This window comes from Molothrus ater, unplaced genomic scaffold, assembly GCF_012460135.2.
Source record: "Molothrus ater isolate BHLD 08-10-18 breed brown headed cowbird unplaced genomic scaffold, BPBGC_Mater_1.1 matUn_MA167, whole genome shotgun sequence".
Classification (NCBI taxonomy): domain Eukaryota; kingdom Metazoa; phylum Chordata; class Aves; order Passeriformes; family Icteridae; genus Molothrus; species Molothrus ater.
This window is the reverse complement of record NW_023416708.1, coordinates 74,801-98,506: the sequence shown is the minus strand read 5'-3', so window position 1 is coordinate 98,506 and position 23,706 is coordinate 74,801. Positions and strand designations below refer to the sequence as shown.

At 59.3% G+C, this 23,706-nt stretch overlaps 1 protein-coding gene across 1 annotated transcript in view; it reads right to left on the bottom strand.

Annotated features, from left to right (window-relative positions):
- Nucleotides 1–686: 686 nt before the first annotated feature.
- Nucleotides 687–23,706, bottom strand: part of LOC118701232 (venom factor-like) — a 31,614-nt gene continuing 8,594 nt past the window's right edge. The window contains exons 12-40 of the mRNA XM_036405861.2: nucleotides 22,848–23,060; nucleotides 21,967–22,161; nucleotides 21,159–21,317; nucleotides 19,954–20,083; nucleotides 19,337–19,408; nucleotides 18,162–18,362; nucleotides 16,372–16,486; nucleotides 15,904–15,989; nucleotides 15,153–15,292; nucleotides 14,860–15,072; nucleotides 13,670–13,736; nucleotides 13,172–13,258; nucleotides 12,878–13,081; nucleotides 10,804–10,879; nucleotides 10,556–10,715; nucleotides 9,063–9,158; nucleotides 8,824–8,974; nucleotides 8,032–8,195; nucleotides 7,295–7,453; nucleotides 6,530–6,680; nucleotides 6,363–6,414; nucleotides 5,672–5,759; nucleotides 5,355–5,441; nucleotides 4,628–4,733; nucleotides 4,131–4,220; nucleotides 2,915–3,001; nucleotides 2,259–2,342; nucleotides 1,635–1,770; nucleotides 687–979 (exon numbers count right to left, since the gene is read on the bottom strand). Of these exons, the coding sequence (XP_036261754.1) occupies nucleotides 838–979; nucleotides 1,635–1,770; nucleotides 2,259–2,342; nucleotides 2,915–3,001; nucleotides 4,131–4,220; nucleotides 4,628–4,733; nucleotides 5,355–5,441; nucleotides 5,672–5,759; nucleotides 6,363–6,414; nucleotides 6,530–6,680; nucleotides 7,295–7,453; nucleotides 8,032–8,195; nucleotides 8,824–8,974; nucleotides 9,063–9,158; nucleotides 10,556–10,715; nucleotides 10,804–10,879; nucleotides 12,878–13,081; nucleotides 13,172–13,258; nucleotides 13,670–13,736; nucleotides 14,860–15,072; nucleotides 15,153–15,292; nucleotides 15,904–15,989; nucleotides 16,372–16,486; nucleotides 18,162–18,362; nucleotides 19,337–19,408; nucleotides 19,954–20,083; nucleotides 21,159–21,317; nucleotides 21,967–22,161; nucleotides 22,848–23,060 (3,711 nt within the window). The 3' untranslated portion in view covers nucleotides 687–837. The remainder of the gene's footprint in view (nucleotides 980–1,634; nucleotides 1,771–2,258; nucleotides 2,343–2,914; nucleotides 3,002–4,130; nucleotides 4,221–4,627; nucleotides 4,734–5,354; nucleotides 5,442–5,671; nucleotides 5,760–6,362; nucleotides 6,415–6,529; nucleotides 6,681–7,294; nucleotides 7,454–8,031; nucleotides 8,196–8,823; nucleotides 8,975–9,062; nucleotides 9,159–10,555; nucleotides 10,716–10,803; nucleotides 10,880–12,877; nucleotides 13,082–13,171; nucleotides 13,259–13,669; nucleotides 13,737–14,859; nucleotides 15,073–15,152; nucleotides 15,293–15,903; nucleotides 15,990–16,371; nucleotides 16,487–18,161; nucleotides 18,363–19,336; nucleotides 19,409–19,953; nucleotides 20,084–21,158; nucleotides 21,318–21,966; nucleotides 22,162–22,847; nucleotides 23,061–23,706) is intronic.

Genomic DNA, 23,706 nt, shown 5'->3' with positions numbered 1-23,706 from the left:
GCAGAAATGTGGGGTGTGAAATGTGGGGTGCAGGGTTTGGGGTGCAGAAATTTGGGGTGTGGAGTTTGGGGTGCGAAATGTGGGGTGGGAAATGTGGGGTGCAGATTTTGGGGTGTGGGGTTTGGAGGTGCAGAGTTTGGGGTGTGGGGATTGGGGTCCCTTGACCGCTGTGGTGTCCTGGTGACCCTCATGGTGTCCCCATGTCCCTCTGGTGTCCCCATGTCCCTCTGGTGTCCCCATGTCCCTCACGGTGTCCCCATGTCCCCTGCCATGTCCCCCCCCCTTCAAGGACACACCAAAGCCAATTGCTCAGAAATGACTTTTTTAACCAAAAACAAACAAACAAACAAACAAAGGCGGGGAGGGGACAAAAAGTGACCGGACAAGAGCGGTGACACCCCAGAACCGGGTGCCACCAGCAGGGTGGTGACACCCCAGGGAGGTGGCACCCCAGGGTTGGTGACACCCAGGGCTGGTGACACCCAGGGTTGGTGACACCCAGGGTTGGTGACACCCCAGGGTTGGTGACACCCAGGGTTGGTGGCACCCCAGGGTTGGTGACACCCAGGGCTGGTGACACCCCAGGGTTGGTGGCACCCAGGGTTGGTGGCACCCCAGGGTGGTGACACCCCAGGGTGGTGACACCCCAGGGTTGGTGGCACCCCAGGGTGGTGACACCCCAGGGTTGGTGACACCCCAGGGTTGGTGACACCCAGGGTTGGTGACACCCCAGGGTTGGTGGCACCCCAGGGTTGGTGGCACCCCAGGGCTGGTGACACCCCAGGGTTGGTGACACCCAGGGTTGGTGGCACCCCAGGGTGGTGGCACCTCGGGGACTCAGGTGGGACAGCCGAAGAACGCCATGTTCTCGGAGAACTCGACGAAGTCCTGGCAGCGGCGCTGGAGCGGCGCGTCCTGGCACGCGGCCTCCGAGGGCCACTGCTCCAGCCAGGTGTCCTTCCCAATCAGGTACCTGTACCTGGGGACACGGGGACAGCTGGGGACACGGGGACGGACAGGGGGACATGGGGACAATGGGGACATGGGGACAATGAGGACAGTGGGGATATAGGGGTGGCCTCCAAGGGCCACTGCTCCAGCCAGGTGTCCTTCCCAATCAGGTACCTGTACCTGGGGACACCGGGGACAGCTGGGGACACGGGGACAGTGGGGACAATGAGGATAAAGGGGATATAGGGGACAATGGGGACACAGGGGACAGCCATGGGGACAGCAGGGACAATGGCATCAATGGGGGCAATGGGGATATAGGGACAGTGGGGACAGTGGGGACAGCCATGGGGACACAAGGACAGCCATGGGGACAGGGGGGACAGTGGGGATAAAGGGGATGGAGGGGACAATGGGGATATAGGGACAGGGGACATGGGGGACAGTGGGGACAATGGGGACAATGGGGCAATGGGGACAATGGGGCAATGGGGACATCCGGAATTCAGGGGACAATGGGGACAATGGGGATAAAGGGGACAGTTGGGACAGTGGGGACAATGGGGCAACGGGGACATTGGGAATTTAGGGGACAATGGGGACCATGGGGATAGAGGGACAATGGGGTCAGTGGGGACAATGGGGTCAGTGGGGACAATGGGGACATTGGGCCCGTGTCCTACTGTCTGCCGCTGGCCCAGAGGTCGCTGGCCTGTCCCCAGACCAGGTAGTCCTGTCCCCTCTGCAGCCTCAGGGTGTCCCTGCACTGCTGGTGGCTCATGAAGGTCCTGTTGCTGCCGGCCGGGTTCTCGTCCGTGCCTGTCACCGTGATGGCACCGTGATGTCACCGTGATGTCACCGTGATGGCACCGTGATGGCACCGTGTCACCATGTCCCCCCCTGTGGTGGCCTTGTCGCTCCCAAGGTGGCCGTGTCCCCCCATGATGGCCATGTTCCCGCCCATGGTGACCTTGTCCTCCCTGTGGTGGCCTTGTCCCCGCCAACGTGGCCGTGTCCCCACCGTGGTGGCCTTGTCCACCCTATGGTGGCCTTGTCTCCCCCTCAGGTGACCATGTCACCTTGTTGAGGTGACCTTGTCCTCCTTCCATGGGCACCCATGACAGCCTTGTCCCCCCCCATGGTGGCCTTGTCCCCAGCCCATGGTGGCCTTGTCCCCAACATGGTGGCCTTGTCCCCCCCCCCCGAGGTGGCCTTGTCCCCATCCCCACGGTGGCCTTGTCCCCACCCCCGAGGTGGCCTTGTCCCCACCCCCGAGGTGGCCTTGTCCCCCCCCATGGTGGCCGTACCCATCTTGATGACCGACAGCACCTCCATGACGTAATTGTCGTAGGCCGGGGTCTCCTCCTGTGCCACCACCCTCACCTTGTACACTGCCAGGGGACACATTGGGGACAATGGGGACAGTCACCCCCACCAGGGTGGCCCTTCCGTGTCCCCTGTCCCCACCGTGTCCCTCCCTGGTCCCGCCATGTCCCCAATGTCCCCAATGTCCCTGATGTCCCTAACGCCACCCGCCATGATCCCTTATCACCCCATGTCCCCAGTGTCCCCAATGACCACTCCCAATGTCCCCCAACGTCCCCATTGTCCCCCAATGTCCCCAATGCCCCTGATGTCCCCAGTGTCCCCCAATGTCTCCATTGTCCCCAACATCCCCATTGTTCCCAATGTCCCCTATGTCCCTGTTGCCCCCAATGCTTGCAATGTCCCCATTGTCCCCTATGTCCCCAATGTCCACTCCCAATGTCCCTGATGTCCCCATTGTCCCCCAATGTCCCCAATATCCTTGATGTCTCCAACATCCCCAATGCCCTCCAGTATCCCCATTGTCCTCCACATCCCTGATGTCCCCAATGCCCCCACTGTCCCCATTGTCCCCAATGTCTCCATTGTCCCCAACATCCCCATTGTCCCCACTGTCCCCAGTGTCCCCATGTCCCACCGAAGTCCACCCCGGGCTCGCAGGCCTTCTCGATGCGTTGGTTGACCGTGATGTCCCTGGGCTCCTCCTGGCGCTTGAAGCAGTTCTCTATGGGGACATCATGGGGACATTGTGGGGACAACACAGGGACAACACCGGGATATCACAGGGACATTGTGGGGATGTCATGGGAACATCACGGGAACATCACTGGGACATCGTGGGGACATCACGGGGACAACACCGGGATATCACAGGGACATTGTGGGGATGTCATGGGAACATCACGGGAACATCACTGGGACATCGTGGGGACATCGTGGGGACATCGTGGGGATATCACGGGGACACAGGCATGACAAGGTCAGCTGTGGCAGGGACGTGTCCCCATCACAGTCATGACATGTGACATCTCATCAGTGACGTGTCCCCACCAGGGTCGTGATGTGTCCCACCACAGCAGGGACGTGTCCCCATCGTGGTCGTAACCTGTGACAGTTCCTCAGGAGCATGTCCCACCATGGCCATGACGTGTCCCATCACATCAACGTGTCCCACCATGACCATGATATGTCCCCATTGTGGTGACATGTGACATCTCATCATTGACGTGTCCCACCATGGCCATGACGTGTCCCATTGAATCAACGTGTCCCACCATGACCATGACTTGTCCCCACCATGGCCATGTAGTGTCCCATCACAACATGTCCCACCATGGCCATGACATGTCTCCACCATGGCAGCAGCATGTCCCCATCATGGCTATGAAGTGTCCCATCACATCAACGTGTCCCACCATGACCGTGACGTGTCCCCACCATGGCCAGGACATGTGACATCTCATCCCTGATGTGTCTCACCATGGCCATGAAGTGTTCCATCACATCGTGTCCCACCATGGCCACAACATGTCCCCACCATGGTGACATGTGACATCTCATCATTGATGTGTCCCACCATGACCATGTCCCACAATGACATGTCCCCACCATGGCCATGAAGTGTCCCACCACATCAATGTGTCCCACCATGGCCATGACACGTCCTCATCATGGTGACACGTGACATCTCATCATGGATGCGTCCCACCATGGCCATGACGTGTCCCACCACATCAACGTGTCCCACCATGGCCATGACACATCCCCATCATGGTGACATGTGACATCTCATCATGGATGTGTCCCACCATGACCATGACGTGTCCCACCCTGTCCCCGTGTCCCCGTGTCACCTTCGGCGCAGCGACAAACGTCCCCCTGGCAGATCTTGTTCAGTTTCCCTCCCTCCTTGTCTGGGTGGTAGAACCGGGTGCAGCGATCGTCTGCGGGGACACGGGGACATCAGGGGACAGGGGGGGACATCAGGGGACAGGAGGGACAGCTGGGACAGCTGGGGACAGTGAGGACAACAGGGGACAGCGGGAACAGGGACAGGGAAGGGACAGGGATGGGGACAGAGGGGACAGGCACAGGGACAGGGTGGGGACAGTGACACTGACAGTGACAGTGACAGGGACAGTGACAGGGACAGTGACAGGGACAGTGACAATGACAAGGACACACCGATGCTGTAGTAGCTGTAGACAGTGACAGTGACAGGGACAGTGACAGAGACAGTGACAGTGACAGTCACACACCGATGCTGTAGTAGCTGTAGACAGGGACAGTGACAGAGACAGTGACAATGACAGTGACAGTGACAGTGACAGTGACAGGGACAGTCACACACCGATGCTGTAGTAGCTGTAGACGCTGACGGCCGCAGGCTGGATCAGCCCCACCTGGAACCTCTGGTGGGCCTTGAAGGTGAAACACTCCTGGGCCCTGTGTGACACCTGGGGACAGCGCGGGGACAGGGATGGGGACAGGGGACATTGATGGGGACAGGGACAGGGACAGGGACAGGTGACACAGGCAGGGGACAGGGAGAGAGGAAAGGGGACAGGGACAGGGACAGGGGACATGGGGGTGGCACTCAGTCAGGCTGCGAGCACCCGGTCCTGTCCCCAGCCATGTCCCTGTGCTGTCCCTGCTCATGTCCCCAACTCCATCTTGGTCTCTGTCCCCCCTTGTCCCTGTCCCTGTCCCCGTCCCTGTCCCATCATGTCCCCATCCCTGTCCCCCCTTGTCCCTGCCCCTGCCCATGTCCCCATCCCTGTCCCCCAACATTGTCCCTGTCGTGTCCCTGTCCCTGTCCCCCCACCATGTCCCTGTCCCCGTCCCTGTCCCATCATGTCCCCATCCCTGTCCCCCCTTGTCCCTGCCCCTGCCCATGTCCCCATCCCTGTCCCCCCACCCTGTCCCTGTCCCTGTCCCTGTTCCTGTCCCATCATGTCCCCACCCCTGTGTCCCCATCCGTCCTATCCCTGTCCCACCTTGTCATTGTCCCATCCTGTCCCTCTCACCACCCCAGTCCCATCCCCACCCCCTGTCCCCAGTGTCCCCAGTGTCCCCACCTTGTCCAGGTAAATGACGACGTTGCTCCGCTCTTTGTCCTGGTCCAGCTCGAACTTGGAGATGTACCTGTCCACGCCCTCGGACAGCTGGGGACAGGGACACAGTGACATTGGGGACAGTGTGACACCAGGACCATGGGGACAACAAGGATGTGGGGACACAAGGACGCACGTGTGGCAACGAGGGGACATGGTGGCACATGATGGCACAAAGACTTGGGGTCCCTTGTCTTTGTCCCCATGTCCCCCTGTGGTGTCCCCATGTCCCCGCAGTGTCCCCATGTCCCCCTGTGGTGTCCCCATGTCCCCTCACTGACCCTCCTGAGGTCCTGCACGTCCGGTGTGAATCCCGTGAGCATGGACACGTCCAGGATGGACATGGTGGCATCCACGGTGTCCAGGTACCTGTGGGGACACAGCTGAGGCCACCCCGCCTGTCCCCACTCCCCTGTCCCTCTCGAGGTCCCCAACGTCCCCATGGGACAAGGTGAGTGCTTTTTGTCCCCAGTGTCACCATCCCTGTCCCCAGTGTCCCCAGTGTCCCCAGTGTCCCCAGTGTCCCTCCATCCCATTCCCCACCCTGTCCCCAGTGTCCCCAAAGTCCTCAGTGTCCCCAGTGTCCCCAATGGCCCCAGTGTCCCCATCCTTTCCCTGATGTCCCTGTCCCATGGTCCCCAATGTCCTCAATGTCCCCAATGTTCCCAATGTCCCCATCCTCTCCCCGATGTCCCTGTCCCCAACATCCCCTCTCTGTCTCCGTTGTCCCCAGTGTCCCCAATGTCCCCAGTGTCCCCATACTTTCTCAGCTGTCCCTGTCCCCAATGTCCCCAATGTCCTCACCCTGTCCCTGATGTCCCCAATGTCCCCATTTTCCTCCTTGTCCCCAGTGTCCCCACCCTGTCCCCAGTGTTCCCAGTGTCCCCAATGTCCCCAGTGTCCCCAATGTCCCCACCCTGTCCAAAATGTTCCCAGTGTCCCCAGTGTCCCCAGTGTCCCCAATGTCCCCACCTGATGCAGATGTTGATCTTGACCGTCCTGATGACATCCTCCTCTTCCCTGCCTGGGTGGGGACACCGAGGTGACATCGAAGGTGACACGGGGCGCTCACAGAGGGGACACGGGGAGGGGCTGGCGGTGACACCGCCAGGACAGGGAGGGGACAGTTGGGGACCCACCCTTGTTGACCTCCTCCACGTCCACGCTCAGGTGGAACTTGTCACACTTGTCCTCCCTCTCGGGGACCTTGGCGTGGTACACGGTCACCACCGTCATTGTCCCCTTGCCCACGCCCTCGGCCTTGACCGTGAAGTCCTCGTTGTGCTTGGTCTGAGGGGACAGGGGACGGTGGGGACATTGGAGGGGACACTGGGGACATTGGGGACATCGGGAGGGGACATCGGGAAGGGACATTGGGGACATTGGGAAGGGACAGGGGATGTTGGGAAAGGGCAGGGGACATTGTGGACATCGGAGGGGACACTGGGGACATTGGGGACATCGGGAGGGGACATCGGGAAGGGACATTGGGAAGGGAACAGGGACATTGGGGACATTGGGAAGGGACAGGGGATGTTGGGAAAGGACAGGGGACATCAGGAGGGGACATTGGGAGGGGACAGGGGACGGTGGGGACATTGGGAGGGGACAGGGGACATCCCCAGGAGGAACAGGGGATGTTGGCATTGGGAAGGGACAGGTGACATTGGGAGGGGACAGGTGCCAGGGACAGGTGCCAAGGACAGGTGCCAAGGACAGGTGACAGGGACAGGTGCCAAGGACAGGTGCCAAGGACAGGTGCCAGGGACAGGTGCCAAGGACAGGTGCCGAGGACAGGTGCCAAGGACAGGTGCCAGGGACAGGTGCCAAGGACAGGTGCCAAGGACAGGTGCCAGGGACAGGTGCCAAGGACAGGTGCCAAGGACAGGTGCCGAGGACGTTACCTCGGCGGAGCGCGCCACCAGCGCGTTGCGGTTCTCGATGCGGTACTTGATGGGGCTGGCGCGGCGCGGCAGCAGCACCGACACGTCCAGCTCCAGCTGCTCCTGGGCCTGCGCGGACACCTGGTACTGGGCCAGCGCTTGGAACACCAGGATGGTGGCCTGAGGGGACACCGGGGTCACCACGGCTTGGGGACACCACCTGTGTGTGCTGGGCCAGCGCTTGGAACACCAGGATGGTGGCCTGAGGGGACACCGGGGTCACCAGGGCTTGGGGACACCACCTGTGTGTGCTGGGCCAGCGCTTGGAACACCAGGATGGTGGCCTGAGGGGACACCGGGGTCACCACAGCTTGGGGACACTGGTGGAGAACCCACAAGGGCTCCTGGGTGACAATGGTGGCTTGAGGGGACTTTGGGGTCACCAGGGCTTGGGGACACTGGTGGAGAACCCACAAGGGCTCCAGGGTGACAATGGAGGCCTGAGGGGACATCGGGGTCACCGGGGCTTGGGGACACTGGTGGAGAACCCGCAAGGGCTCCGGGGTGGCCTGAGGGGACACCAGTGTCACCAGGCCTTGGTGACATCACCTGGAGCTCCCCAAACTCTTCTGAGCACCCTTTGGCTCCTGCGCCACCCAGGACGTCCCCAAAACGACCACGCCCCTCCCTGTCACCCCCAGCGCCGCCGGGTGTCCCGGGGATGTCCCCGCGGCGGCCGGGGCTGTCCCGTGTCCCACCTGGGTGGAGCCGTAGCCCCCTCCGTAGTAGTTCTGCTGGGCCAGCCACCGGACCACGGGCCCGGCCAGCTCGGCCTTCTCCATCTGCACCAGGGCCAGCAGCGCGTAGGACGTGCCCTCGATGTTGTAGGTGCGGGCGTTGCGCTCCTCCCAGCTGGCCCCATCTGCGGGGACATCGGGGACACCTTCGGCCACCAGGGACCCCCACGGCCACCTCAGCCCGGCCACAAATGACAGCCCCGGGTGAGGCGTTATCTCAGGAGGGTCCTAAACCACTTCTGGAGAAGCTCAGGAGGACCCAAAACCACCTCCTCTTAGCCCAGATCTCAACCCTGGGTGAGGATTCAGTTCTGGAGAACCTCATGAGGACCCAAAACCACCTCCCCTGACCCCAAATTCCAACCCTGGGTGAGGATCGGTTTTGGAGAACCTCATGAGGACCCAAATCCACCTCTTTCACCCCAGTTTGACCCCTCTTGAGACGTCACCTTTGGAGGACCTCCTGAAGACCCAAACCCACCTCCTTCCACCTCGATTTTGACCAATTTCCACCCCAGGTTTGGTGTCACCTTTAAGAGGACCTCGTGAGAACCCAATCCCACCTCATTTCACCTCAATTTTGACCAATTTCCACGCCAGGTTTGGTGTCATCTTTGGAGAACCTCGTGAGGACCCAAATCCACCTCCTTTCACCTCAATTTTGACCCCTCTTGGGGTGTCTACTTTGGAGAACCTCATGAGAACCCAAACCCACCTCCTTTCACCCCAGTTTGACCCCTCTTGAGACGTCACCTTTGGAGAACCTCATGAGGACCCTCTCGCTCTTGAGCTTCCCGGCCAGGGCCAGCGCGTAGGATGCCAGGGCCACCGTGTAGGGCCGGGCCAGCTGCTCGTAGCGCCGCGCCAGGAACCCGGCGGCCTTGTTGATGCTGTCGTCCAAGCTCTGGGAACCAAGGATGGAGAATTTGGCATCTCAGGTGGCTTCCACGACGGTCTGGAAGCTCAGGAATGTCACCTGTGGGGCCACTCACGTTGATGTGGTCCTTGCAGATGTCCCGTGCCTCCTGCAGGGCGATGAGCACGAAGGCGGTGAGGGACACCTCGGGCTCGGCGCCGGCGTAGCCTCCCTGCGGGACGAAAAAGAGGGAAAAAACCTCGGGATTGGGGTTTTCCAAGAGCTCAGTGGTCCACAGCAGCTCATTCCAAAGATGTGTCCTTGACTGGTCCGAGGGACAGCCAAGGGACAGCCAAGGGACACCCAAACTTCACCCAAGGGACATCCAAAGGGTCTCTGACCTTCATGTGACCTTCAGGTGAGGAACACCCAAGGAACATCCAAGGAACACCCAAAGGACACTCAAGGGACATCCAAAGGGTGTCTGACCTTCACCTGACCTTTACCTGACCTTCAAATGAGGAACACTCAAGGGACAATCAAGGGACACCCAATGGACACCAAAACTTCACCCAAAGGACACCCAAAGAACATCTGACCTTCACCTGACCTTCATGTGAGGAACACTCAATGGACACCCAAAGAACACCAAAGGGACACCCAAACTTCACTCTAGGGACATCCAAAGTGTATGTGACCTTCATGTGACCTTCAGGTGAGGAACACCCAAGGAACATCCAAAGAATATCTGACCTTCACCTGACCTTCACCTGACCTTCAGGTGAGGAACACCCAAGGAACATCCAAGGGACACCCAAGGGACACCCAAAAATATCTGACCTTCATGTGAGGAACACCCAAAGAATATCTGACCTTCACGTGAGGAACATCCAAGGGACACCCAAGGGACACCCAAGGGATATCCAAAGGGTATCTAAACTTAACGTGACCTTCAGGTGAGGAACACCCAAGGGACAATCAAGGGACAGCCAGTGGACACTCAAACGTCACCCAAGGGACATCCAAAGGGTATCTGACCTTCACCTACCTTCACATGAGGAACACTCAAGGGACACCCAAGGGACACCCAATGGACACCCCAACTTTGCCCAAGAGACACCCAAAAAATACCCAAGAGGCACCCAAGGAAGACCCAAGGAATGTTTGACCTTCACCCGAGGGATGCCCAAGGACATTTCTGAGGCTCACCTGACCTTCACCCCAGGAAACTCCAGGGAACACCCAAAAACCACCCAAGGAGCGCCCAAAACCCACCCGAACTTCAACCAAGGAACACTCAAAGAATTCCTGAGGTTCACCTGACCTTCACCCAAGGAACTTACCCAAAAACCATCTAAGGAACACTTGACCTTCAGGCAAGGAACACCCAAAACCCACCCGAACTTCAACCAAGGAACACTCAAAGAATTCCTGATGCTCACCTGACCTTCACCCAAGGAACGCCCAAGGAACACCCAAAAAGCACCCAAGGAACACCTGACCTTCACCCAAGGAACGCCCAAGGAACACCCAAAGTTCACCAGACCTTCACCCAAAACCTCCCACCCTCCACCCGAGGTCCCCCAAGCTTCGGCCACCAGCAGTGACAGGGTTGAGGTGTCCCCCTACCATCATCTCCTTTTGGATGACGGGCGCGTCCTCCTGGAAGACCCCGTCCGGCTTCTGCTTGTTGAGGATGAGCCACTTGATGGGGCCGCAGATCTCGCTGTGCTCGATGTCCGTCAGCTTCCTGGCCATGGCGAACACCTTCACCACGTAGGCGGTCAGCCTGGGCATGGGGACACCTGAGGGTCACACCTGGCCGTGTCACCTGGGCTGGGTGGTGGTGGCGGCGGTGGTGGCAGCAGGTCCCTCACCAGGTGCTGGAGGGGCGCTTGAGGAAGGCGGCGTAGGAGCTGTCGGACTTGCGGTAGGCCAACTGTTGGGTGTAACCTGCGAGGAGATGGCCATCGGTCAACGTGAGGGGTGGCCGGGGTGGGCTTCAGGCCATCAATGTCCTCCAGCTGTTGGTCAACGCCAGGGGTGGCCAGTGGTGGCCTCAGGCCATGGGTGTCCTCCAGCCATTGGTCAATGTGAGGGGTGGCCGGTGGTGGCCTCAGGCCACCAAGGTCCTCCAACCTTTGGTCAACATGAGGGGTGCCCTGGGTGGGCTTCAGGCCACCAATGGCCTCCAGCTGTTGGTCAACGCCAGGGGTGGCCAGTGGTGGCCTCAGGCCATGGGTGTCCTCCAGCCATTGGTCAATGTGAGGGGTGGCCGGTGGTGGCCTCAGGCCACCAAGGTCCTCCAACCGTTGGCCAACACAAAGAGCACCCACCCAAACTGAGGAACCCTCAGGCCGCCAGCCTGCTCTGGAGCCCGTCCCAGTGCACACCAGTAACTCTGGAAACCCCAAACTGGCCTCACCCAACCCAGGTCACCTCCAGAGGAGCGACCTTCTGCACCACCTCGGATGATGGGGACCTTCTGCGACCCAAGAGAGGACACCGAGGGACACTGCCACCATTTTGTGGACATTCCCACCTCTTTTGAGGACCGTTCCCACCACTTCTGTTGCCAGCCCCACCATTTTTGGTGCCGTTCCCACCATTTTGAGGACGTTCCCACCATTTTGAAGACATTGCCACCATTTTGAGGACATTTTCCACCACTTTGGTGCCGTTCCACCCATTTTGTGGACATTCTCCTCACTTCTGGTGCCATTCCCACCATTTTGAGGACATTCCCAAAACTTTTGGTGCTGTTCCCACCATTTTGTTGCCGTTCCCACCATATTTTGCTGTTCCCACCATTTTGAGGACTTTCCCAGCACTTTTGTTGCCTTTCCCACCATTTTGAGGACTTTCCCACCATTTTGAGGATGTTCCCACCATTTTGAGGACATTCCCACCACTTTCGTTGCCTTTCCCACCATTTTGAGGACTTTCCCACCATTCTGAGGACATTCCCACCATTTTGATGACATTCCCACCACCTTTGTTGCCGTTCCCACCATTTTGAGGACATTCCCACCATTTTGAGGACATTCTCACCATTTTGAGGACATTCCCACCATTTTGTTGCTGTTCCCACCGCTTTGATGACATTCCCACTATTTTGGAGCCGTTCCCACCATTTTGAGACGTTCCCACCATTTTGAGGACGTTCCCACCACTTTGAGGATGTTCCCTCCATTTTGAGGACATTCCCACCACTTTCGTTGCCGTTTCCACCATTTTGAGGACTTTCCCACCATTTTGTTGCCGTTCCCACCATTTTGAGGACATTCCCACCATTTTGTTGCCTTTCCCACCATTTTGAGGACTTTCCCACCATTCTGAGGACATTCCCACCATTTTGATGACATTCCCACCACCTTTGTTGCCGTTCCCACCATTTTGAGGACATTCCCACCATTTTGAGGACATTCTCACCATTTTGAGGACATTCCCACCATTTTGTTGCTGTTCCCACCGCTTTGATGACATTCCCACTATTTTGGAGCCGTTCCCACCATTTTGAGACGTTCCCACCATTTTGAGGACATTCCCACCATTTTGAGGATGTTCCCTCCATTTTGAGGACATTCCCACCACTTTCGTTGCCGTTTCCACCATTTTGAGGACATTCCCACTATTTTGTTGCCTTTCCCACCATTTTGAGGACATTCCACCATTTTGAGGATGTTCCCGCTATTTTGATGACATTCCCACCATTTTGAGGGCGTTCCCACCACTTTGATGACATTCCCAGCATTTTGATGACATTCCCACCATTTTGAGGATGTTCCCACCATTTTGAGGACATTCCCACCATTTTGAGGACGTTCCCACCATTTTGAGGATGTTCCCACCATTTTGAGGACTTTCCCACCATTTTCAGGACATTCCCACCATTTTGAGGACGTTCCCACCATTTTGAGGACATCCCCTCCCTTCTGGGGCCGTTCCCACCTTTCTTGATCAGCTCGATGGCGCCGGCCCGGCGGTCGACGCCGAAGGTCTCCCACTGCATGGTCTTGTCCAGGTAGTGGACGGCGATGACCGTGGGCGTCATGCCGATCATGTTCTGCTCCCCACAGCCCGACGGGGTCACGATCAGGTGCTTCAGCTTGGCCCCATCGATGGCCTTCTCCACGATGATGGACACGGGGTTGCCTGGGCCAGGAGAGGACGTGTCACGCTCAGGATGTCCCACCTGTCCCCCTCCCCAGCCAGGTTGTCCCCACGTGTCTTCGTGGTGCTCACCCTGGATGCTGACTTTGGTCTCCGACTCGGTGTTGGGGACGATGTCCGAGAGGTCAGTGGCCTTCACCCGCTCCTCCTGCACCCCATCTGTGGGGTGGGGTGGCCGTGGTGACTCCAAATCCTCCCCTGAGGTGACCCAGCCCCACCCCACATCAGGGTGTCCCTTGAGATGCCCCAGTCCTCTGGCGGGATGTCCCCTGTCCTCCAAGCTGTCCCAAACCTGAGCTTGGAGGTTCCTCCTTGATCCCTCCAGATGTCCCAAACCCATGGTGGGACCTCCCTGGTCTCCAAAAGATGCCCCAAACCCACAGTGGGACCTTCCTGGTCCCCAAAGATGTCCCAAACCCACCACAGGACCTTCCTGGTCCCCAAAGATGTCCCAGACCCATAGTGGGACCTCCATGGTCCCCAAAGATGTCCCAAACCCACCACGGGACCTCCATGGTGCCCAGAGATGTCCCAAAGCCACCGTGGGACCTGCCCAGAGATGTCACTCACTGACTCCCTTCTTCTGCGGGTCCAGCTCCACGATCTTCACCGTCTTCTCCAGCCGCATCCCCTCGGGCTGTCCAGGGCAGAGTCCGGCACTGAAGGTGGGCTTGGGTCTGGGGTCCTCCCCGTCCCAACCCCTCTGGACCACTAGGAGAGGCCTCCCAGTATAAACCAGTACCCCCAGCGACACATGGGGACAGCCCCAGGAGGCCACACCGGGTCACACAGGTCGCTGAGGTCCTGGAGACCCCAAGGTCACTCTTGTGTCTTGGTCAACTTCATTGTGTGGCCACCATGGTCAGCCTGAGCTTGGTGACCCCACCCAGGTCACCAATGAAGATATTGATTGAAAACATCAAATCAATGAGGGCATCGAGTCCCATGGTCATCCTGGCTTTGGTGATCTCACCAATGAAGATATTGATTGAAAACACCAAATCAATGAGGGCATCGAGTCCCATGGTCATCCTGGCTTTGGTGATCTCACCAATGAAGATATTGATTAAAAATACCAAATCAATGAGGGCATCAAGTCCCATGGTCATCCTGGCTTTGGTGATCTCATCAATGAAGATATTGATTGAAAATACCAAATCAATGAGGGCATCGAGTCCCATGGTCAGCCTGGCTTTGGTGATCTCATCAATGAAGATATTGATTGAAAATACCAAATCAATGAGGGCATCAAGTCCCATGGTCATCCTGGCCCTGGTGACCCCATCCAGGTCACCAATGAAGATATTGATTGAAAACACCAAATCAATGAGGGCATCGAGTCCCATGGTCATCCTGGCTTTGGTGATCTCATCAATGAAGATATTGATTGAAAACACCAAATCAATGAGGTCATCGAGTCCCATGGTCATCCTGGCCCTGGTGACCCCATCCAGACCATCAATGAAGATATTGATTACAAGCATCAAGTGCCATGGTCATCCTGGCCCCATCCAGGTGATCAATGAAGATATTGATTAAAAACACCAAATCAATGATGCAACCAAACCAAACTGGCCACACACGCTGACCCCTTGGTGCCACCACGGCTGACTGGACGTGCCACCACCCACCCCCCACCTCTGCCGTGGTGGACCTGGCCCACCCATGGTGGCCGCCCAACCACTGAAGGAGAACACCATGGATGCCACCATGCTGGGAGCATCTCAAGAACGTAGATGCCACCACTGGTGGCCACTCACCACCACCCGGAGCTTCTTCTTGACCCCATCACCCACGTATCGGTCACGGACGGACGCCTTGACCTCGACGTCCAGCTGGCCGAGCTTGAGGGGGACGATGACGAAGGGCACGGCGCGCGAGGACTCGGCCTTCACCCGCAGCACCTGCTGGAAGCGCCGCTTGGCCGTGGAGGGGCTGCACAGGTCGGGGTTGTAGATCAGCTCCACGCGCACCTGGACGGTGACAAGGAGGTCACACCTGAGGTCTGGACAGGGTGACCTTTGGCGTCCCCAAAAAAATGTCCCCAGCTGACCGTGATGTCGTGGAGCCAGTAGTTGTAGAGGATGGCGCGGATCTCCACCTGCTCGTTCCTCACCACCGAGTAGGGCAGGCGGAGGTCGATGAAGAACTGCTTCATCACCGTGACCTCGTAGGGGGTGGCCACGCACAGCCCTGGGGTTGGGGACACGTGAGGGCTTGGGGTTGGGGACACCTCGTGTCCCCAAGGCAGCCCCGAGGTCTTCAGAGGTCCCTGGAAGGCCAGGGAGTCCTCAAAAGGCTTGGGAGATCCATCAAGACCCACAGAGCCCTCAAAAGGCTTGGGAGATCCATCAAGACCCACAGAGTCCTCAAAAGGCTTGGGAGATCCATCAAGACCCACAGAGTCCTCAAAAGGCTTGGGAGATCCATCAAGACCCACAGAGTCCTCAAAAGGTTTGGGAGATCCATCAAGACCCACAGAGCCCTCAAAAGGTTTGGGAGATCCATCAAGAACTGAGGGATCCTCCCAAGGTTTGGGAGATCCATCAAGACCCACAGAGTCTTCCCAAGGTTTAGGAGACCCCTTGAATCCCAAAGTTTAGGAGATCCCTCAAGTTCCATGGAGATCCCTCAAATCCCAAGGATGGCCACCAGGCTTTGGGGCATCTCCCCCTCAGATTTTGGAGATCCCTCAAATCCTGGTGAATCCCTCCAGGCTTTAGGGGACCCTTCAGGGACCCCCCACGAGGTTTGGGGACGTTCTGCTGGCCCCAGGAACCCCCTTGTCCTCCATGACCCCATACCTTTGGTGGGGGAGAGGCTGACGGCCAGGATCTCCCAGGTGGTGATGGAGTCCTGCAGGTACACGGGCACCGTCTTGGCCGAGATCCTGGAGAGGACAGGAGTGACCAAGAGGGTCAGGGGTGTCACCATGGGACTTCTCTGGTCCCCAAAGATGTTCCAGCCCCACAGCTGGACTTCCATGGTCCCTAAAGATGTCCCAAACCCACTGCGGGACCTCTCTGGTCCCCAGAGATGTCCCCACCCCACGGACCCCCAAGCAGGACCAGGAGCTTGGAGATGACCCCTGAGAGGACCAAGAACCCCTGAGCTGGACCGGGAGTTTAGCAGGGACCTTTGTGTGGCTTTGGGGTGACCATAACTGCTCTCCAGAGATGTCCAAGCTGGATGGGGACAGGGTGCCCAGGCTGGGCTGTGGGGTGGGAGGGTGGTGGCACAGGAGGGTGGTGGCACAGGAGGTCCAGGCTCACCCCAGCTTGTTGGGTGGATCCGTCAGCTGCTCCACCTGCCACAGCCAGCTCTCGGGGAAGAGGGTCCGCGAGACGATGTCCGAGTCCTCCAAGAAGGGATCCTCGTCCTCATGGCCTGGGGGTGGTGGCATCGGACCTCTCGAACGTGGCCTCAGGGCTGAGACCCCTGAGTGGAGCCGGTATCACCCCAGCGCCACCCAGTGCCACCCAGTGCCACCCAGTGCCACCCAGTGTCACCCAGTGCCACCCAGTGCCACCCAGTGTCACCCCAGTGTCACCCAGTGTCACCCAGCACCACCCCAGTGTCACCCAGTGTCACCCAGTGCCACCCAGTGTCACCCCAGTGTCACCCAGTGTCACCCAGCACCACCCCAGTGTCACCCAGTGTCACCCAGTGCCACCCCAGTGTCATCCAGTGCCACCCAGTGTCACCCCTTGTCTTGCCCAAGGTCACCCAACTGCCACCCAAGCGTTGCCCAATGGGTTGTCCAAGGGCCACTTGACCTTCACCCAAGGAATGCCCCAAACCCACCCAAGACCCTCCCAACCTTCACCCAAGCTCCACCTGAGGAGCACCCAAGGAACACCCAAGGTTCACCTGACCTTCCACCAGGGAAAGTCCAAGGAACACCCAAAGAACACCCAAGGAACATCCAAGGAACACCCAAGGAACACCCAAGGAACACTCAAGGAACACCCAAGGAACACTCAAGGTTCTCCTGACCTTCCACCAGGGAAAGTCCAAAGAACGCCCAAGGAAAACCCAAGGAACATTCAAGGAACACTCAAGGTTTGCCTGACCTTCACCAAAGAACACCCAAGGTCCACCTGACCTTCACCAAGGAACACCCAAGCTTCACCCAAGCTCTGCTCAAGCTCACCTTCACCTGAGTTCCACCAAGGAACACCCAAAACCCACCCAAGACCCTCCCAACCTTCACCCGAGCTGCACCTGAGGAGCACCTGAACTTCCCCCAGGGAAATTCCACCAAGGAACACCCAAGGAACATCCAAGGAACACTCAAGGAACACCCAAGGAAAATCCAAAGAACATCCGAGGAACATCCAGGGAACACTCAAGAACACCCAAGCTTCGCCTCACCTTCACCAAGGAACACTCAAGGAAAACCCAAGGTCCACCTGACCTTCACCAAGGAACACCCAAGGAACACCCAAGGTCCACCTGACCTTCACCAAGGAACACCCAACCTTCACCCAAGCTCTGGTCAAGCTCACCTTCACCTGAGTTCCACCAAGGAACACCCAAGGAACACCCAAGGAACACCCAAGAACACCCAAGCTTCGCCTCACCTTCACCAAGGAACACCCAAGGAAAACCCAAGGTCCACCTGAACTTCACCAAGGAACACCCAAGGTTCACCTGACCTTCCACCAGGGAAAGTCCAAAGAACGCCCAAGGAAAACCCAAGGAACATTCAAGGAACACTCAAGGTTTGCCTGACCTTCACCAAAGAACACCCAAGATCCACCTGACCTTCACCAAGGAACACCCAAGGTCCACCTGACCTTCACCAAGGAACACCCAAGGAACACCCAAGGTCCACCTGACCTTCACCAAGGAACACCCAAGGAACACCCAAGGAACACCCAAGGTCCACCTGACCTTCACCAAGGAACACCCGACCTTCACCCAAGCTCTGCTCAAGCTCACCTTCACCTGAGTTCCACCAAGGAACACCCAAAACCCACCCAGGACACTCCACCAACCTCCACCCGAGGTTCCTCCAAGCTCCCCGACCTTCTCCCACCCTCCGTGACCCAACACTTGCTTCTGGCCAGGCCGGTGCTGGGCGAGAGGTTCTGCTGGTCCCGCTTGGCCTTGATGTATCTGCAGCAGTCGAGGAAGGCGCGGACGCAGGCGTCGCCCTCCAGGATGTACTCGCTCCTCTGCTCGCAGCCGTGTCCCATCGGGTTGTCCTTCATCCCGTCCTCGCAGCACCTCCTCTCCAGCTTGTCCGAGTACTCGGCCGCTGGTGGACACCAGGAACGGGCTGGGACAGGCCCTGGTGGCTCGAGGGAGTGGGGACCTCGGGGTGTGGGACACTCTGGTGGCCCTCAGGGCTGTGGGACACTCTGGTGGCTCTTTAGGACATGGGGACCTCGGGGTGTGGGACACTCTGGTGGCTCTGGAATGGGGATCTCAGGGGTGTGGGACACTCTGGTGGCTCTGGAATGGGGACCTCGGGGTGTGGGACACTCTGGTGGCCCTCAGGGGTATGGGACACTCTGGTGGCTCTTTAGGACATGGGGACCTCGGGGTGTGGGACATTCTGGTGGCCCTCAGGGCTGTGGGACATTCTGGTGGCTCTTTAGGACATGGGGACCTCGGGGTGTGGGACACTCTGGTGGCTCTTTAGGACATGGGGACCTCGGGGTGTGGGACACTCTGGTGGCTCTTTAGGACATGGGGACCTCGGGGTGTGGGACATTCTGGTGGCTCTTTAGGACATGGGGACCTTGGGGTGTGGGACATTCTGGTGGCCCGCAGGGTGTGGGACATTCTGGTGGCCTTTGGGACACGGGACATTCTGGTGGCCCTTAGGGAAATGGGACACTCTGGTGGCCCTCAGGGACATGGGACGCTCCTCTGGTGGCATCTGGGACATGGGACACTCTGGTGGCACTTGGGAGAGGGGTTGCTGTGGGACATGGGACACTGGTGACCCTCAGGGTCTGGGACACTTTGGCAGCCCCAGGGACAAGGGACACCCTGGTGACCCCTGGGGACAAGGAACACCCTGGTGACCCCTGGGGACAAGGAACACCCTGGGGACCTTGGGGACAAGGGACACCCTGGTGACCTCAGGGACAAGGGACACCCTGGTGACCCCTGGGGACAAGGGACACCCTGGTGACCCCTGGGGACAAGGGACACCCTGGTGACCTCGGGGACAAGGGACACCCTGGTGACCTTGGGGACAAGGGACACCCCAGTGCCACCCACCCTTGGTGCCCTTGTACTCGGCGAGTGCCAGCGAGCGCCGCTTGCGTTTGGCAGGCTGGGGACACAGGAGCTCTGGGGACAGAGGGGACACTGGTCAGGACCCCAAGGTGTCCCAGGTGTCACATCCCAAAGCTCAGCGTCACCTCCTCCATCCCCAAGGTGCCACCTCCTCCACCATCCCCGAGGTGCCACCTCCACCATCCTTGAGGTGTCACCATCCCCATCCCTGAGGTGTCACATCCTTGAAGTGTCACCTCCACTATCCCTGAGATGTCACCTCCTCCATCCCCGAGGTGCCACCTCCACCATCCCCAAGGTGCCACCACCTCCACCATCCCTGAGGTGCCACCTCCTCCACCATCCCTGAGGTGCCACCTCCTCCACCATCCCTGAGATGTCACCTCCTCCACCATCCCTGAGATGTCACCTCCTCCATCCCTGAGGTGTCACCTCCACCATCCCTGAGGTGTCACCACCTCCACCATCCCTGAGGTGTCACCTCCTCCATCCCCAAGGTGCCACCTCCTCCACCATCCCCAAGGTGCCACCTCTGTAAGATGCCACCTCCCTGAGGTGCCACCCGCCTGTCCCCGAGGTGCCACCACAGCTGTCCCCACCTGACCGCTGGGGCGTGGTGACCTTGACGCTGGTGGCCAGGCTCAGGCCGGCGTCCGCGAAGACGCCGACGTTGTCCCGGCCACTGCCCGCCGTGCAGCCGATGTCACTTTTCTCCACCGTGTCCCAAACCTGCGCCCACAGGGGACAGCTGTGACACTGCCACCACCACCCAGGGGTGACAGGACAGCCGTGATGGCCACTGCCACCACCCAGGGACAATGGGGACAGCTGTGACACTGCCACCACCACCCAGGGACAATGGGGACAGCTGTGACACTGCCACCACCACCTAGGGGTGACAGGACAGCTGTGATGGCCAGTGCCACCACCCAGGGACGATGGGGACAGCTGTGACACTGCCACCACCACCCAGGGGTGACAGGACAGCTGTGACACTGCCACCACCCAGGGACAATGGGGACAGCCGTGACACTGCCACCACCACCCAGGGGTGGCAGGGACAGCTGTGATGGCCAGTGCCACCACCCAGGGATGATGGGGACAGCTGTGATGGCCACCACCCCAACCTGGGGACAATGGGGACAGCTGTGACGGCCACGGCCACCACGCAGGGATGGCAGGGATGGGGGACACCCGTGACAGCCACCACCACCACCAGGGGTGACAGGGACAACCATGATGGCCACCAGGAGGGGACGATGGGGACGGGGACAGCCGTGACAGCCACCACCCAAGGATGCTGGGGATGGCCATGGCCACCCCTTGGGGACATCGAGGACAGGGCCACCCACCCTGGTCTGGGTGAGCTTGTTCTTGTTGAGGACAAAGACCCCCTTGTCCACGGCCCCCACCCAGGGACAGCAGGGACGGGGACAACCATGGTGGCCACCACCAGGGGACAGCAGGGACACGGACAATCATGGTGGCCACCACCAGGGGACAGCAGGGACAGGGACAACCATGGTGGCCACCACCAGGGGACATCAGGCACAACCATGGTGGCCACCACCAGGGGACAGCAGGGACAGGGACAACCATGGTGGCCACCACCAGGGGACATCAGGGACACAGACAATCATGGTGGCCACCACCAAGGACCAATGGGGACAGGGACAACCATGGTGGCCACCACCAGGGGACAGCAGGGACAGGGACAACCATGGTGGCCACCACAAGGAGATGATGGGGACAGGCACAACCATGGTGGCCACCACCAGGGGACATGGAGGACAGGGCCACCCACCTTGGCCTGGGTGAACTTGTTCTTGTTGAGGACGTAGACCCCCTTGTCCACGGCCACCAGCCCCACGTAGGCCTTGTGGTCGCCCTCGATGTGCAGCCTCATCCCTGACCCCGGCTCTTGGACATGGCTGTCACGTTCTGTCTCCCCCTTCACCACCAGCTGCCACAGACACAGGAGGTGACGTCCCCAGGATGTCCCCAAAAGACACTTTTGTCCTCCCCCCACCACGGGAGACACCACATTTGGACATGGGGTTCATGTCTGGGCCACCAGGGCCACCAGGGCCACCTGGGTCACCCAGGAGATGTCCAAGCTCCTTGTGGAGTGTCCAAAACCGCACAAGTGACACCAAATCCCCACCAGGGGCCACTCAGGTCCCTCAATGTCCCCTCAAGTTCTTCCAAAGGTCCCCAAGGATCTCAAGGTCCTCCCAAACCCTTCCAAAGGTCCCCCCGATCCCTCAAGGGTCCCTCAAGGCCACCCAAACCCTTCCAAAGGTTCTCCAGATCCCTCAAGGGCCCCCAAACGCCTCAAGGACCTCTCAGTTCCCTCAAGGACCTCCCAAACCCCTCAAGGACCTCCCAAACCCCTCAAGAACCTCCCAGGTTCCTCAAGGACCTCCCAAACCCCTCAAGGACCTCCCAAACCCCTCAAGAACCTCCCAGGTGCCTCAAGGACCCCCCAAACACCTCCAAGACCTCCCAGGTCCCTCCAGGGCCACCTCAAGGACCACTCCACCACCACCAAGGCCCATCCAACGTCTCCAAGACCCCCTGGGACCCCCCTGGGACCACCAGGGGACACTGACGGAGCCCATGCAGGTGTCCTTGACGTCCACCCAGACGGAGTCGGCCACGATCTCGCCGGGCAGGACGTAGTAGAAGGCCACGATGCGGAAGGACGGGATGAGCTCGGGCGTCACCGGCAGGGTCATGGTCACCAAGCTCTGGCCGGGCTCGTGCCGCTGCCGGCCGGCTCGGAGGATGCGGCCCTTGGTCATGATCTGCCAGGAACCCAGGCTTGGTGACCACCTGGACGCCCCTCAATGACCCCTCAAGGACCTCCCAGACCCCTCAAGAACCTCCCAAACACCTCCAAGGACCTCCCAAACCCCTCAAGGATCTCTCAGTTCCATCAAGAACCTTCCAAACCCCTCAAGAACCTCCCAAACCCTTCAAGGACCTCCCAAACCCCTCAAGAACCTCTCAGTTCCCTCAAGGACCTCCCAAACCCTTCAAGGACCTCCCAAACCCCTCAAGGATCTCTCAGTTCCCTCAAGAACCTCCCAAACCCCTCAAGGAACCCCCAAACACCTCCAAGGCCTCCCAAACCCTTCAAGGACCTCTCAGCTCCCTCAAGGGCCTCCCAAACCCTTCAAGGATCTCCCAGGTCCCTCAAGAACCACCCAAACCCCTCAAGGAACCCCCAAACACCTCCAAGGCCTCCCAAACCCTTCAAGGACCTCTCAGCTCCCTCAAGAACCTTCCAAACACCTCATGGACCCCCCAAACCCCTCAATGACCCCCCAAACCCCTCAATGACCCCCCAAACCCCTCAAGGACCTTCCAAACCCCTCAAGGACCTCCCAAGTCCCTCAAGGGCCCCCCAGGCTCATCCAAATGTCCTCCAGGTCCCTGGACGTCCAGATGGCCAAGGTGGGGGCACCACCGATCAACCGCGGGTACCCACCAGGTAGGTGAAGAACGGGACGGAGTTGCGGACATTGTTGTCGCTGGTCTTGAGGTGGAAGTTGACGGCCAGGTTGTCCCCGGGCTGGAGCTCGGTGGCGGCCACCGCCAGGTGCAGGAAGTTGCCCGAGCCGGCCTGGCTGCGATAGGCCTGGGCCGTCATCTGCCGCGAGGCCTGGCGCTCCGGGGGCAGCCCCTCCTGCGCCGTCCGCACCTGGCACAGGGGACACGGTGGCACTCGGTCAGCGGGGAGGGACACGGGCCGGGCTGGGGGCAGCGGGGAGGCCTTGGCCACCAGAGAGGTTCCATAGAGGAACCATCATGGAGAGCTTGGCCACCAGAGAGGTTCCATAGAGGCCTTGGCCATCATGGAGGGCTTGGACATCATGGAGAGCTTGGCCACCATAGGGGCTCCATAAAGGCCTTGGCCATCATGGAGGGCTTGGCCATCATGGAGGACTTGGCCACCAGAGAGGTTCCATAGAGGAACCATCATGGAGGGCTTGGCCACCATAAAGGTTCCCTAGAGGTCTTGGCCACCACAGAGGTCTTGGCCATCATGGAGGGCTTGGCCACAATAGAGATTCCATAGAGGCCTTGGCCATCATGGAGGATTTGGCCACCATTGAGGTTCCATTGAGGCTGTAGCCTCCACAGAGGGCTTGGCCACCATAAATGTCTTGGCCATCATGGAGGGCTTGGCCGTCATGGAGGTCTTGGCCACCAGAGAGGTTCCATAGAAGTCTTGGCCATCATGGAGGGCTTGGCAGTCATGGAGGGCGTGGCCACCATAGGAGCTCCATAAAGGTCTTGGTCACCATAGAGGTCTTGGATATCATGGAGATCTTGGCCACCATAGA